Consider the following 15,629-nt stretch of genomic DNA (forward strand, 5'->3'; position numbering starts at 1 on the left):
TTGAGCCCATTGATGCTGCTACTTGGCCAATCCATCTCTCTGGGGGTCTTCCTCTTTTTCTATGACCCCCCACATTACCAAACACGATATCATTCTCCAGCAACTGGTCCCTCCTGACAAAATATGTCCAAAGTATGAGAGACAAAGTTTGGCCATCCTGGCCTCCAAGGAGCACTCTCGCATAATTTCATCAGATTCAAATATTCTCACTGTGTTTGAAGGCTATAATCTTATTTATATCACTGCACACAATTAAATGTTTTTCATTGGTCCTACATAATCATGGGAGTCCTGGTGTAGTGCTGCAGGATAATGCACTGGACCACAAGGTTGGTTTGAATCATAAGGTTGATGGTTCAAACTTACCAGCTTCTCCCTGGAAAGCCTACACAGAGTCACTATGAATTGAAACTGGCTCAAAAGCACTTAACAACAACAAAGATAATCATGATTACTTTTGTGAAAATTACCCATGGGGCATAGTATTTGTATATTCATTAGGTATATAACTGGGAGCTTTTCTTTCAAATTAATCTGGGTTTGGATTCAGTTCACAATCACCTGTGATATTCTTATTAACATAACCATCTGATATTTACTCTCCACATATTCTGATTCAGTAGGCTTAATCCAAATAGTTTATGATGACTGAGCCATAATTGAGAGCCAGTGATCTAGGCTTAGCTCTTTTCATAGGTTACATGGTCAAACAGGGAGTGTGGTGACTCTCTAAGATAAGCACTGGACTGCAAACCACAAGGTTGGTGGTTTGAGCCCACCAGGAGGAGAAAGATGAGACTTTCTGCTCCATGGAGATTCCACGAAGAGTTGCTATGGGCTGGAAGCAACTCAACGGCACTTACCAACAATAATCAAAGTTTCAGGGAATTGACCATTAGTCAAGTAACTGAGCCAGTGGACTATTTTCACTAAGGAAGAGAATCACTAGTCCCTTGTTTTGTTTTTATTTTTCTTTGCAGAGGGAAAAATCTGGCTTGAATTTTGGAAGTCCCATCATGGAAAAAACTAAGGTCCAAGTATGAACATGACCTTTAATGAATAGAAGGGAGACTACATGGGCAAAGCATTTTATCACTTGCTCCCCATGGGCAGGCTCGTCTTGATTATATGACATATATCTTTATCATAATCAGCACATGTCACAAGACACTAATATGAGCTTTATCAATAAAGGCCAGTGACCAAGCATCCCTAATATGGTCTTCTCCCATGGAAAAGAGTTACTAAGGACAAAATGACCATAGACTTTTGGGCTTACTTGGCATGCATTGCTGTTGTCTCTAAATGATTCTACACAGGAAAAAAAGATGTAGTTATCCACTGGAAAATAAAAATAAAGATGTGACTCTCCCCCTTTATTAAGCTGTTTCTGGCCTTGAATTGTTGAAATTTTAATCTTACTGAGTAAATTTAACAAAGCACTATTGAGAACTGGATTATATAAATCCACCTTAAATCTACTTTTACTTTTAACATTTCTGTAATAAGGGAGGAAAAATAAAAATAAACACACAAAGAATACATTAACCTAATTGAGGAATTGATTGGTTTAAAAAAATAAAATAATCTATGTTTGTAGTCATGCTGCAATTTTTTTGATGTTGTATATTTTTACTTTTCCCCTAAAAGCATTATCATACATTACATTTGATCTAAAACTGCAACAAAGGAAAAATTCCTAAATGTTGTTGTCCTTAGGTGCCATCAAGTCGGTACCAACTCATAGTGACCTTATGCACAGCAGAACAAGACACTGCCTGATCCTGAGCCAACTTCACTATCATTGCCATGTTTGAGCCCACTGATGCTGCTACTTTGTCAATCCATCTTGCTGGAAGGCTTGCTCTTTTTCTTTAACCCTCCACCCTACCAAACATGATATCCGTCTCCAACGACTGGTCTCTCCTGACAATATGTCCAAAGTATGAGAGACGAAGTTTGGCCATACTGGCCTCCAAGGAGCACTCCAGCTGCACTTCTTCCAACACAGATCTGTTGGCTCTTTTGACAGCCCATGGCACTTTCATATTCTCCTCCAATACCATAACTCAAAAGCATCAATTCTTCTACGGTCTTCCTTATTCACTAGCCAGCCTTTGCATGCTATATGAGGTTATTGAAAATACCATGGCTTGGGTCAGGCACACCTTAGTCCTCAAGCTGACATATTTTCTCTTCAACACTTTAAAAAGGTCTTGTGCAGTAGATTTAACTAATGCAATATGTAATGTGATTTCTTGACTGCTGCTTCCGTGAGTGTTGATAGTTGATCCAAGAAGAATGAAGTCCTTGACAACTTCAATCTTTTCTCCGTTGATAAGAATGTTGTTTATTAGTCCAGTGGTGAGCATTTTTGTTTTCTTTGCATTGAGATATAATCCATACTGAAGGTGTGCTCTTTGATCTTCATCAGTAAATATTTTAAGTCCTCTTCACTTTCAGTGAGCAAGGTTGTATCATCTGCATATCGCAAGTTGTTAATGAGTCTTCCTCCAATCCTGATGCCACGTTTTTCTTCATAGAACTCAGCTTCTCAGATTATTTGCTCAGCATACAGATTGAGTAAGTATGGTGAAAGAATACAACCTTGTCACACATATTTCTTAATTTTAAACCACTCAGTGTTTCCATATTCTGTTCGAACAACTGCCTCTTGGTCCACGTACAGATTCCTCATGAGCACAATAAAGTGTTCAAGAATACTCTTACTTCGCAATTTTGTCCATAGCTTGTCATGATCTACACAATCAAAAGCTTTTGCGTAGTCAATAAAGCACAGGTAAACATCTTTCCGATATTTTCTGCTTTCAGTCAGGATCCATTCAGATCAGTCATGAGGTACAAGGCTGTTTGTGATAGGATAATATGCATGCGTCTACAGGGAAGTCCAGTTAATACCACTATTACTCAAATTTATGCACCAACCACTAAAGCCAGTGAGGCTGAAATAGAAGAATTCTATCAACTCTTTCAATCTGAAATTGATCAAACATGCAGTCAAGATGTATTGATCATTACTGGTGATTGGAATGCAAAGGTTGGGAGCAAAGAGCAAGGATCGGTAGTTGGAAAATATGGCCTTGGTGATAGAAATGATGCTGGAGAACACATGATAGAATTCTGCAAAACCAATGATTTGTTCATTTCAAATACCTTCTTTGAACAGCTAAGAGATGACTATACACATGGACCTCACCAGATGGAATACATAGAAATCAAATTGACTACATCTGCAGAAAGAAACAATGGAAAAGCTCCATATCATTATTCAAAACAAGTCCAAGGGCAGACTGTGGAACAGACCATCAATTACTCATATGCAAAATCCTAAATATGATGAATAAAAAAGTTAGTTTTGTTCAGATTATGGCCACACTAGGAGTCCTGGTATGGCACCGTAGGATATGGCACTGGACTGTTAACCACAAGGTCAGGGGTTCAAATTCATAAGCTCCTCCTTGTTAATCCCCTACAGAGTTCGTATGAGTCTGAACCTACTAGACAACACTTAACAACAACAACAAAACAGCATGATTATATTTACTTGGCTGAAGTATGTTTCGGAGTTAAAAACAAAACAAAACAAAAGAATTATTCCAAAGCTAGCAAATATTTGCTTTACTCTCCTTTGGAATATAGGATAATAGGATTAGATATTTATCCATTGCCAATTTAAAATGTCACAGTAGAAAAAAACCATTTTGCCTCATTATCTTTAACTGTTATCTTTAATAATTATGACCCCAGAGAAAGTAAATGTTATGGGCATCCTCTTAAAAGATGTTTACATATAACATTTTCTAGCTGAATTTGCAGATGAAATAGGTATTATTTTCATATATTGAGAAAAAAATTTAAATATTGGTTTTAATCTTGAAAATGAAATATAATCTGTAGCAATAATCGTATGAGCACACACTAATCAGAGAGAGAGAGAGAGAGAGAGAGAGAGAGAGAGAGACTTCTTTACAGTGACTTCATTGAAACATAAAACTAGAAGCCAATGGGTGTTCTTTAATGGAAGAGATTAAATGATACCTGGCATTTGAGCAGTAGTCTAAGTGGATCAAGATATCAATCATTGGGGATTTTGAGGAAAGGAAAAATTCCTTCTAGGGTGGTAGTATTTGGCCAGAGCTCTTTGTGTTCTTTTAAAATTTTGGTTGTGAAAAGTTTAAAATATACAGAAAAAATACACAAAGAATAAAATATACTGATCTAGGATTCTAACCTGTTTAAGAAAAAAAAAAAACCAACATAGAACATCACACATAAAGTGGACGTCTGCAGGATTTTTTTAAGAGACTAATTTTCCTTTCTCAATAATAGAATTAGCTTTGGCAATTCATCTTTTAATGCCTTCATCAAGCACTAGTTTAATTTTCAATATAACATTTCAAATGGCTTGGCTTTTCCTTTCATTAGAAATAAATGCTTCAATAAACAATACTCTACTACCTTGCCTACTGGAGTATTTCTATTCTATGGCAATTCTGAAGGTTATAATAAAAACTCTGAGCAGCATATTAATTTAAGGGAAAGAAACGCCTTCTGGGACCCTCAAGAACCATTAGGTCTGACTTATCTTAATGAGCTGTCAGCAAAAGGTCAATTAGATTTTAGCAAGAAGACAATTTAGACTTGCTTGATGATGAAAATGGATTTATTTAAGAAGAGGGAAAACTGGTTTGTGTCTTTAAAATTCTCTATCAACTTTCCTAACACATTTTTCAAGTACCGTTTCATTTTTCTTTTATTTCTATAATATTGTCAACATATCTTTCCTGATATTATATATATCGAATAAGAAAGATTTTACCTTCCATGGTAAAATACCACTGATCATAACATCCTGTCTCTAATTTACCTTGCTTCTCTTTATCCTATTTTTTAAATTAATATGTAATGCTGATTTGTATTTTATAAGTGTCTTTTTCAGTCATCAAAAACCTTGAAGTCTAAATAAGTAATTCAGATTAGAAATCAGCACCATTCACTATATTGCTCACCCTTCTCAGTGTATTTTGAAACATAATTATAGTCAGTTTCCTACTGGTGGCAAAACTAGTTGGTGTCAACATTAAACTCATTGTAACATCCTAGTTCTTCAGGTTCAATGTTTTATGAGTATGTTGTTGCTGTTAAGTGCCGTCCAGTCAATTCTGACCCATCAACTATTCATGTAAGCCTTGCTTCTTATGATCAGGGAAAACTACAAGGTAGTTGGCATTGAAATTGAAATTCTCCCAACTTTTCAGTGTATCTGTCTTGACACTATTTCAGGACTAGTAGAGAAGGAGTTCTGGTAGCATAGTGGTTAGGAATTGGGCTGCAAACCTTAAGAGGTCAGCAGTTTGAGACTACCAGCGGTTATGTGGGAAAGAGATGAGTCTTTCTGCTCTTGTAAAGACTTACAGCTTCAGAAACCCTATACAGCGTCGCTATGAGTCGGAACCGACTCCATGGCACATCACCACCACCACCACCTGAGAAGTTTTCAAATAATTTCTTGAGATCCCTATTTGGTACTTTTTGTTGTTGTTGTTAGGTGTCATCAAGTCGGTTCTGACTCACAGCAACCCTGAATAGGGTTTCCGAGAAGCAGCTGTTGAGTTTGAAACACCAGCCTTGCAGTTATTAGTGCATGTGAAAAACTGAAGAAACTTATTAATTTCAAAAAGTGGGTCTCAACTAAGGACTACTTGAAAGTTATAGAAATTCTTACTTACCACATTTTCTTTATCACAATATGAACTGAAATCACTTGATACAATAGCAGCATACTGCAGCAATACTTTATTGATGGTCTAGGAAAGAAAACAGTAAAAATTTTATTCAGATAAATATATAGTTATACTTATAGACAAGATTAATGTTCAGCCAGGAAAACTTTTCATATTCCTTTTTCATCTAGAAGGGCAATATAAGCAAGTATTAAAGCTACCAACCCCAAAACAAACAAACAAAAAACCACTCTGCTGGTGGGTCCATTCTCACCCATAATGACCCTATATGACTGGATAAAACTGATTAGGTTTCCGTAAATCTTTATGGAAGCAGACTGTCATATCCATCTTTCTCTTGTAGAGTGGATGACTGGTGGGCTTGAACTGTTGACCTTGCATTAAGCAACTGAGCTCTTAACTGTTGCATGATCAGGGATCCTTTAAAGTCACACCCTTGTTAAAAGAAGGCTCTCAATTACACATGATGGCAATTTGTTATAATTCTGAATGCATTTGAAGGATAGTGTACATGCTCTCCACCCCACATGGATCCATTCCATTGTAACCCAATCTGCTCCATCATAAAAGTCACTATGACTATATGTGTGGCACTGCAGGATCAGCACTGGACTGAGAACCCAAGGTCAGTAGTTCAAACCCACCAGCTACTCCTCAGAAATCCTCTACAGAGTCACTATGAGTCAGAATGGACTCTATGGCACTAAACAACATCAATAACAACGCTATAGGTCAGTGGTTCAAATCCACTAGCTATTCCTTGAAAACCCTATATAGGATTGCTATGAGTGGGAACTGACTTGATGGCATTTAACAACAACATAATCAGAAGGTATATGTGGAGTTTCAAAAAGTTCATGGAAAAATGCCAGTATCTTTTATTGTGTTTTCCACAGACTTTTTGAAGTCCATTTTTACCGACCTTCTTGTGGAACCCTTTTCCACACTTGGATAATTACCTAATGACCTCTGATGCTCTTTTGAGCTGAATAAATGATAACTTTGGTTTTAGTTCTTATCTACAGTTTTCCCATCTGTCTCTGCTCTCACTCACCACATACATACACACATCACGTCAAACATCTTTTTGGTGCTCACTTCCTCAACTTTCTTCAGTGTTTCTAAATATCTCATTATAAGCCCAGTCAAAACAATGACATACATGTTCACTTAGGAATATTTTCAGTAATTTCTCTGTTGACAAATTTCACTGAGTGATTATCAAAGGCTACCTCTTAAAACTTCTATCTTCAAATTTTGCTGCATCACACTGTCTCTACATCTCTATACGTTTACATTTTTTAATACATTATCTATTAATTTACTATATGCTAAAAGCATTGCTTAAATATCTCCTTCTTTCTGTCCCTTTTACCTTAATTCTACATTTTTCTCTATTCTCCAATTATTTCAGCCCATGCATTCCCTTAAGGAGCACTGGTAACCTAGTGGGTTACACCTTGGGTTGCTAACCACAGGGTCAGCAGTTTGAATCCACCAGCTGCTCTGCAGGAGAAAGATGAGGCTTTCTGCTTCTGTAAAGATTTACAGCCTCAAAACTCCTACCACCCAGGATCTCTGTGAGGCTGAACCAATGTGATGGAATGCTCTTGCCTCCATTAATTAGGTGAAATAGAAAGCAATGAGTAACAGTGTTAAACTGTATTTCAATTGCTTAAAGAAACACTGATGAGTTTGCACCTTATTGCTATTACTTTGACTGAGCCCACTAGTTGACAGTGGGTTGTTTTGTTGTTGTTGTTTTTACATAAATAACTTGAACTGTCATAAGCCAAATATAGATGTGAGTTTTTTAGGAGAAAGAAATAATAGTAGAACTAAGCCATTTATTTTTGTAGAATAGCTAGAATAAAAATTTCCTTACTTTCTTTTTATAGAGTATATTCATCTGAACTTTCTTTGTGGCTCAGAATCAACTGTGGGGAGACTCCAAGGAATTAAGCTAAAAAAAGAGATGTTTCATCTACAAAACTGAATTCACAAAATGTGACTATGAACTTGTTTTATAGACATAAACCACCACAAAAGCTTGAAATTAGGGACAGCATACAGATCAAAAATTGATAGTTTGTAACAGTTCAAATTATTGTGATAATATACATGAATTTAAATGGAAAGTTGGCCTTGGAATGATGAAACATTATCTATCAAGTAGCAGACCAATAAACCCGGGAAAACATGGTTGATCAGACTGAAGTATCTTTCAAATACAACTGTTCAAATTTCACTCTAGATACGATACTGAAAATTATTTTGGGACTTAGATAATGAGTACTAATCCATTTATACATACGAACCCTGCTTTCATAATGACAATGTGAACTGTAGGATTCATTTAACTATATTGTAAAAGCAAACAAAACCATAATCCTAATTTAAGAAAACTTATTGCAATTTAGACATTATGATTCGTTCAAGGGGAAATATGGGCAACACAAAATTAACCTGCCATCCTGTGTCATAATAGACTTGCTCAAAAGCTTGCTTTTTTTCTGGGGAAAAAGAGGGAAATGCAAACATTCATTCTGATTATTCTCAGGGTATCCCCAAAGTCTTCGACTGTGCTCTGCTTCATAGAAAAACCCTAATCCCTGTTTTCCAGTTTGTTGTTAAGTGCCACTGAGTCAGTTCCAACTCATTGCAACCCTGTATAGGGTTTCTGAGGAGTGAATGGTGAGCCTGAACCCTGACTTTGTGATTCAAACTGACCTTGCAGTCTAGCACATTAACCCGCAGTGCCACTCCTGGGATATCCTTCTACTAGCCTACAAATGTCAATGGTTAGCAAGTCAAAACTGGTTGTGGGTAAGGAAAACGGTTCAGTCAGTGGGGTATAGTTAAAGGCCACTTACTCATAAGAGTTGCTGGTACACTGTATCTATACTCCTTTACTAATGTACAGAGTGAGTATACCTGAGTGAAAGCAAATGATGTGTCATTTTAGGAACCACTTCACTTTCACTGTAATTTATTTAAAAAAAATGCAAAACAAGAAAAACAACCAAATCTTTCCTAGATGTTGGTTCTTTGTTATTTATAAGCCATGACAGTATCAGCATCACCTGGGAATTTGCTACAAATGCAAATGATCTGGTCCTATCTGAGATCTGGAGTCCTTGTGTGCTGTTGTAGGATAAGCCCGGAACTGCTGACCACAAGGTTGGTGGTTCAAACCCATCAGACACTCCTTGGAAATCCTGTCCAGATTCGCTGTGAGTCAGAAAGGACTCGATGGTACTTACCAACAACATCTGAGATCTACTGAATCATCATTGTTCTAGGGGTGGGGCCCTAAAACAGTAATCTGTTTTAACAACCTACAGGTAGTGCTGATGCCTGTACTGGGAGATTTAAAGTAGCTCATTCAGGACAGGTATTCAGGAAAGGGAATTTGCTAGACAAGGACATCATGCTTGATAAAGTAGAGGATCTGTGAAAATGAAGGAGATCCTAAAGGGCATGGACTGACACAATAAACCAACAGTGGGACTGAGCATACCAACAAATACAAAGATGAGGCTGGACCAGACAGCGCTCCGTTCTGTTATATACAAGGTCACTAGGGACTGTGGAACTAGTAACAACTAATGCATAGCAGGGTGGAGGTAACCCTTCAAAGAGAATTTGATGATGATGGTGGTAGTGGTTATGTGTCGTGGAGTTGGTTCCGACTCATAGCGACCCTTTTCAGGGTTTCCAAGGCTGTAAATCTTTATGGGAGCAGAAAGCCTCATCTTTCTCCCATGGAGCAGCTGGTAGTTTTGAACTGTTGACCTTGCAGTTCATAGCCCACTTCATAACCACTATGCTACCAGAGCTCCTCATCAAGGAGTACCTAACAAGACCTGGAAGATAAGACTTCTGGATTTTGGGTGTGTGAATTCAGGTCATTATTTTATATATGGAGTACTCTAGGGCCTGAAAGGAGTCCTAGTATGATGGTATAGGAGAAGCACGGACTTCTAAATCACAAGGTTGGTGGTTCAAATCCACCAGCTGCTCCTTGAAAACCCTATACAGGGTTGCTATGAGTCAGAACTGACTTGATGGCACTTAACAACAAGAATATGAAGCAGGGATGGTACAGGGAGAGTGACAACAGATAGTTCAGCAAGGACTGCGTCCTTCATGTTCTGTAAAAGGAAACACAGTTAATCTGAGGAGATAGTCATCAAGTGTCAAGGGCTCTGTTTACAAATGTAATGAAGGCACTGCCATTCAAAGAGCTCCAGGTTAAAGTGAAATTGGACTAGGACTGCGGATGTGGAGCAGGTGTTTCTGTTGCTGCAGTTTGCTCTGACTGGACTTGCTGCTAGTACTACAGCTTGCAGCAGATGGCCATCAATTACTCAAAAAAAAAAAAAAAAAAAGTCGCTGTGGATTTCTGAGCTAACGCCACACTTTGTAGAAAAGCCCTAAATATCTGTCAGCAGGACCATTTGCTTCATCTAATGAATCACTGTTGTGAACAGTTAGGTAAAAACCTTGGTTCAAAATACATCTTTTCAGTCATATTTTATGAAGGGGACATTAGAGCAACACACGAAGAGCCAGAAGGCTATGTCATATCTGTTCAGGAACTAGATACAACACTGTATTTTAACATATGAGACCCAGCTGAACAGCCCACATTTCTTCCATTAACAACGCCTAAGTTTGGCCTGAAGCAGAAAAATAAATGGTGATACTTGGCTATCCAACTTACTAATTGATTGCTAATTCATAGCAGAATTCAAAGAGAGTATAGCTGAGTGATTAAAAACATTCCATTCATACTGTTAGTAGCTGGATGCCTTGTTAAAGTTATTTAAACTTTCTGCGCCTGTTTCTTCTTTTGGAAAATGAGAAAATAATCATACCCAACTCATGGGAGAATAAATGAAGCAATATGAAATGGTTGTTTTTGTTGCTGTTACAAACCGTCAAGCAGAATCCAACTCCAGGTGATTAGCACACAAGAATGCCCAAGGAATTATCATTGTTGTATTTGTTTATTTGTTTGTTTAGGAGTAGGTTTTCAGAGGCCAAAGAGTGTGTGTGTTTCATTTACCATAGTCTGCCTAGCACCTGGCAAACAGCCAGGTTCACGGCACTGCTCAGTTTATATTTCTTTATTTGTTTTTAATAGTAAAGATACCTTGATTTCATTTAAGAATTAAACTACCCATGCTTGTCAAGAGCAACAATCCAGCTATAGGAATAATGATTCTCTGTATGTCCAATTCCTGGTGTAGCACTGCAGGATAAGCACTGGACTGCTAACCACAAGGTCAGTGGTTCAAACTCAACAGCTTCTCCTCAGAAACCATATACAGGGTCTCTATGAGTCAGAATTGACTTGACGGCACTTAACAAAATGTGTCCATACCATCACTTATTAAAGCTCTTGAATGTGCCTGCTACATAACTTGAGGCATTTTATTTGGCACTTGATTCAATCTAATACCTTTAATAAGAACAAGTCATCTCTCCAAATGTCATGTTGTTGTTGTTGTTATGTGCCATCGAGTCGGTTCCGACCCATAGCAACCCTGTATAGGGTTTCCGAGGGTGTAAATCTTTACGGGAGTAGAAAGCCTCATCTTTCTCCCGCGGAGCAGCTGGTAGTTTCGAACCGCTGACCTTAAGGTTCGCAGCCCGATTCGTAACCACTACGCTACCAGAGCTCCTTAGAATGCTAAATTTTCTAAGTGGTCTGCAGATAACATTAATAAATTTTATGTCAGGACATGGATCAAATCAGTGTAAAGTCCCAGAAAGAACATTTGATGCAAGGATCCCATTTCTAATAAAGGAAAGGGTTTCCAAGACTGATGGTCACATCTTATGAAATAAAACCTAACTCAGTCTATAGTTACTGTGACTTAATTATATTAATCACACAGTCCAATTTCACTCTAGATAAAAAGGCAGACACTGGTAAGATCACTTTGAATTATGTTTATTTATGTTTATAATTATGTACTTTATTTTTAATTGTTGTGTTGTTGTAGGATAAGTATTGGACTGTTAACCTCAAGGTCTGTGGATCAAACCTACCAGCTATTCCTTGGAAACCCTATACAGGGTTGATGGCACTTAACAGCAACAAGATAAAAACAGAAAAACTGACATGCTTTTCAAAAAATGACTCCAATACAATGTAGTTTTTCAGTGAAAATTACAAATTTCTATTTTCCCAGAAAATGTTTTTCATTGTTCTTACATTATTTTCTTTTAATAACAGGATAACATTTGATTTCCATGGACTGAAACAGTTTTACTTAACTGATTATTATTATTTTTTTAACTGCCAATTTCCTTAGTGACACACATAGCCTTATTTGTTTCTTCTTACTTCAGATCATGTGTTTTCCTAGCTGTGATTCTAATGTGGCATTTTTTGTGACCTCCTGGTATGCTAAGCACTGGACTGCTAACCGCAGGTTGGTGATTCAAATGAACAAGCCACTTGTTGGAAGCCCTATATGGGATCGTTGTGAGTTGGAACCGGCTTGACGGCACTTAACAATAACAAACTGCTAATCACAAGGTCCGTGGTTCAAACCCACCAGCCACTGCTATATCACTATAGTGTTGGAACTGACTCAATGCCTCTTACCAACAAAACAACAATATCCTTCTATACAAGATACCCTGGTGATGCAATGGTTAAGCAGTCGTTGCTAACCTAAAGGTCAGCAGCTCAAACCCATTAATTGTTATACTGGAGAAAGATGTGGCCGGCAGTCTGCTTCTGTAAAGATTGGTTGGAATCTTTATTGGTTGAAACTCATAGTGACCCTGTATAGGGTTTTCTAGGAGCAGCTAGTAGGTTTGAACTGCCGACCCTGTGATTCAAACTGACCTTGCGGCCCAGTGCTCTATCCTACAGTGCCATAGCAGAGCTCCAGGGCTGTGAAGATTACAGCCTTTGAATTTGGACTAAGGCAGTTCCTCTTAGTCCTGTAGGGTTGCTATGAGTTAGAATTGACTCCATGGTGACGGATTTTGAGTTTTCTTCTTTTATACTCCCCTAACAGTCTAGTCTAGACATGTTCAGCTTATACAGCAGAAGAAAGGTTAGGGCAACGATGACATGGAGAATGAGCTGGAACCCAGTTGTCTGGGACGTCACTCAGCGTTTGTTCTCCTCTTCCCCCAGTGCTTACCTGTTTCCTACCTTATATAACCGGCTGCCCAGCTACTCTGAGCATGGATTCTAATTACTTTTCTAATATCATGTGCAATTATAATAGTATATTACTAAATATACTGAGATTTAAAAAGTCTCATAGGAACCTGCTTCTACAAGTCTTAAAGAATTCCAAGAATAGCATGTGACATACTTTTTCAAATACTGTCACTAATGACCCCGTTTCATTCTTTCTTGGCAGTCACCCAAAACCCTGCTGCATGTTATAAGAAAGCCTTAGAGATTTATATATACATATAGTTCCCCTTTAGAATTTACTGCAGATTTCACTGTATTGAAAAATTGGAATAATTTGCAAGCAAGAAAGCCCCCTGTAGAAATGGTCTGAAGAGATGGTTTTTAGTTATGATTTTTAAAGAGTGGGCAGTTACTTTAGTCTTCCTAATTAACAGATATAAAAGCTGGATAGATAATGCAATGGCAGTTTAGCTGACGTAATATTTCACTTTCTATTTAAATAAATTCAGCCACTTTGCCTATTTTTCAAAGTAATTTCCAAGTTTAGATCTATGAATCCTATGTTCCCACCTACTGGCAACTCTCAGCCTAGAACCACTGAATTCCAGGGTGGTGGTGGGGCTCCCCTACACAGCCACTCAAACCATACCTGATGTGGTACAAGGAGGAAATAAACCATTGTGGGGTTAAACCACTGGGATTTCTGGGTTTACTTGTGACCACAGCATAAAATATTTTATCTCAAACATGACATATTCTGCAAGAAGTTTTTCCTAACCCATCTATCAGTGAGACAGAGAGATGGACTTGAAGTTTTCTTTTTAAGTCTGTCTCTCTGTCTCACTGATAGATGGGTTCAGAAATGGAGTTCTCGTGTGGTGCTATGGGCTAATGAGTCAGACTGCAAAGTCATTTAAACTGCAAGGTCAGTGGTTCAAACTCACCAGCGGCTCTTTGGAAACCCTATAGAGGGGCGCTATGGATCAGAAGCAACGTGAGGGCACTTAACAGTCAGGATAAAGATGGGGTCAGGTCCAGGCCTCCCTACTTCAAAAAAGACCTCAAATTTTACCTACTCAGGATAAAGCCAAATGAAGTTATGTGACCATTGTGTTTGTGTTTGTGATTAAAAGAGGTAATATGTTAAATGTACCCACTTTTAAAATAGTTTTCCAAGTGGAATTTGGCACTCACAGTTCTACGTGCTGTTGTTGTTAAATGCTGTCAAGTCAATTCTGACCCACAGTGACCATAGAGTTTCCAAGGAATGGCTGGTGAACTTGAACCACCAGCCCTTATGTTCAAACTGACATTGCAGTGCAGTGCATTAACACACAGTGCCATGATGTTGTTGCTGTTGTTGTTAAGTGCCGTCGAGTCAGTTCTGACCCATAGGGACCCTGTATAGGTTTCCAAGGAGACGCTGGTGAGCTTGAACTGCCAACCTTGCAGTTCAAATGGCTTTGCAGTCTGGCGCATTAACCCACAGCACCACACCAGGACGTGTCACTATAAGTAGGAACCAACTTGATGGCAATTAACAACTGTATAAATGTATGTAAACGTATACATATATATATATACATAAAATACAAACACAAGAACATAGGAGTACCAGTGGCACAGTGGTTAAACACTTGGCTGCTAATGGACAGATCAGTGGTTCTGTGGGAGAAAGAAGTGGCAGTCAGGTCCCATACAGATTTATATCCCGGAAGCCCTGTGGAGCCGTTCTACTCTGCCCTATCAGATCCTTATGTGTTGGAATTGACTCAATGGCAGTGAGTTGTAGTTTAAAATAAATATGTATTATATACCAGCCGCTCCATGGGAGAAAGATGAGGCTTTCTACTCCTGTAAAGATTTACAACCTCGGAAACCCTGTACAGGGTCGCTATGGGTTGGAACCGACTCGACAGCACTTAACAACATATAGAAGATAAATATGCGAGGGGGCTTCACAAATTTTGTAGAAAAATTTCACTATCTTTTCATCCCATTTTCCATTAACTTTTTGAAGTTCCCTTGTGTATGCACAGTGACAGATAGACATAGAAGTGTCATTGACCTGGTTCTGACTCATAGTGACCCTGTATAGGGTTTCCAAGAAAGAGCTGGTGGGTTGGAACCACCAGTCTTTAGGTTAGCAGTCCAGTGCTTATCCTACAGTGCCACACCAGGACTCCATAAAGAGCTGTGGTGGTGGTTGTGTGCCATGGAGTTGGTTCTGGTTCATAATGACCCTTGTGTAGTGTTTCCAAGACTGTAAATCTTTATAGGAATAGAATATCCCATTTTCTCTCATGGAGCAGCTGGTAGGTTCAAACAGCTGACCTTACGGTTAGCAGTCTAAGTCATAACCCAATCATTACGCCTCCAGGACTCCTTAGAGAAAGATATGCTGCTAGTAAGTGTTGTCAAGTCAGTTCTGACTCACGGCATCCCTGTATAGGGGTTCCAAAGAGTGGCTGCTGGGTTTGAACCACCAATCTTCAATCTTCTGGTCACCACTCTGTTGCTTATGCTACAGCACCACACCAGGGCTCTCTCTATATCTATCTATCTATCTATCTATTTATCTATATCTATATCTATATAGATGGAGCTCTGGTAGCGTAGTGGTTATGACTCGGGCTGCGAACCTTAAGGTCAGCGGTTTGAAACTACCAGCTGCTCCGCGGGAGAAAGAT

The 15,629-nt window shown here is 38.5% G+C and overlaps 1 protein-coding gene across 1 annotated transcript in view; it reads right to left on the bottom strand.

The window, feature by feature from the left end:
* The window catches only part of UNC13C (unc-13 homolog C (C. elegans)), a 769,914-nt gene that overhangs the window by 179,011 nt on the left and 575,274 nt on the right, over window positions 1-15,629 (bottom strand). The window contains exon 22 of the mRNA XM_006831631.1: window positions 5,751-5,828. Within this exon, the coding sequence (XP_006831694.1) occupies window positions 5,751-5,828 (78 nt within the window). The remainder of the gene's footprint in view (window positions 1-5,750; window positions 5,829-15,629) is intronic.

This window comes from Chrysochloris asiatica, unplaced genomic scaffold (genome assembly GCF_000296735.1).
Source record: "Chrysochloris asiatica unplaced genomic scaffold, ChrAsi1.0 scaffold00004, whole genome shotgun sequence".
Lineage (NCBI taxonomy): Eukaryota > Metazoa > Chordata > Mammalia > Afrosoricida > Chrysochloridae > Chrysochloris > Chrysochloris asiatica.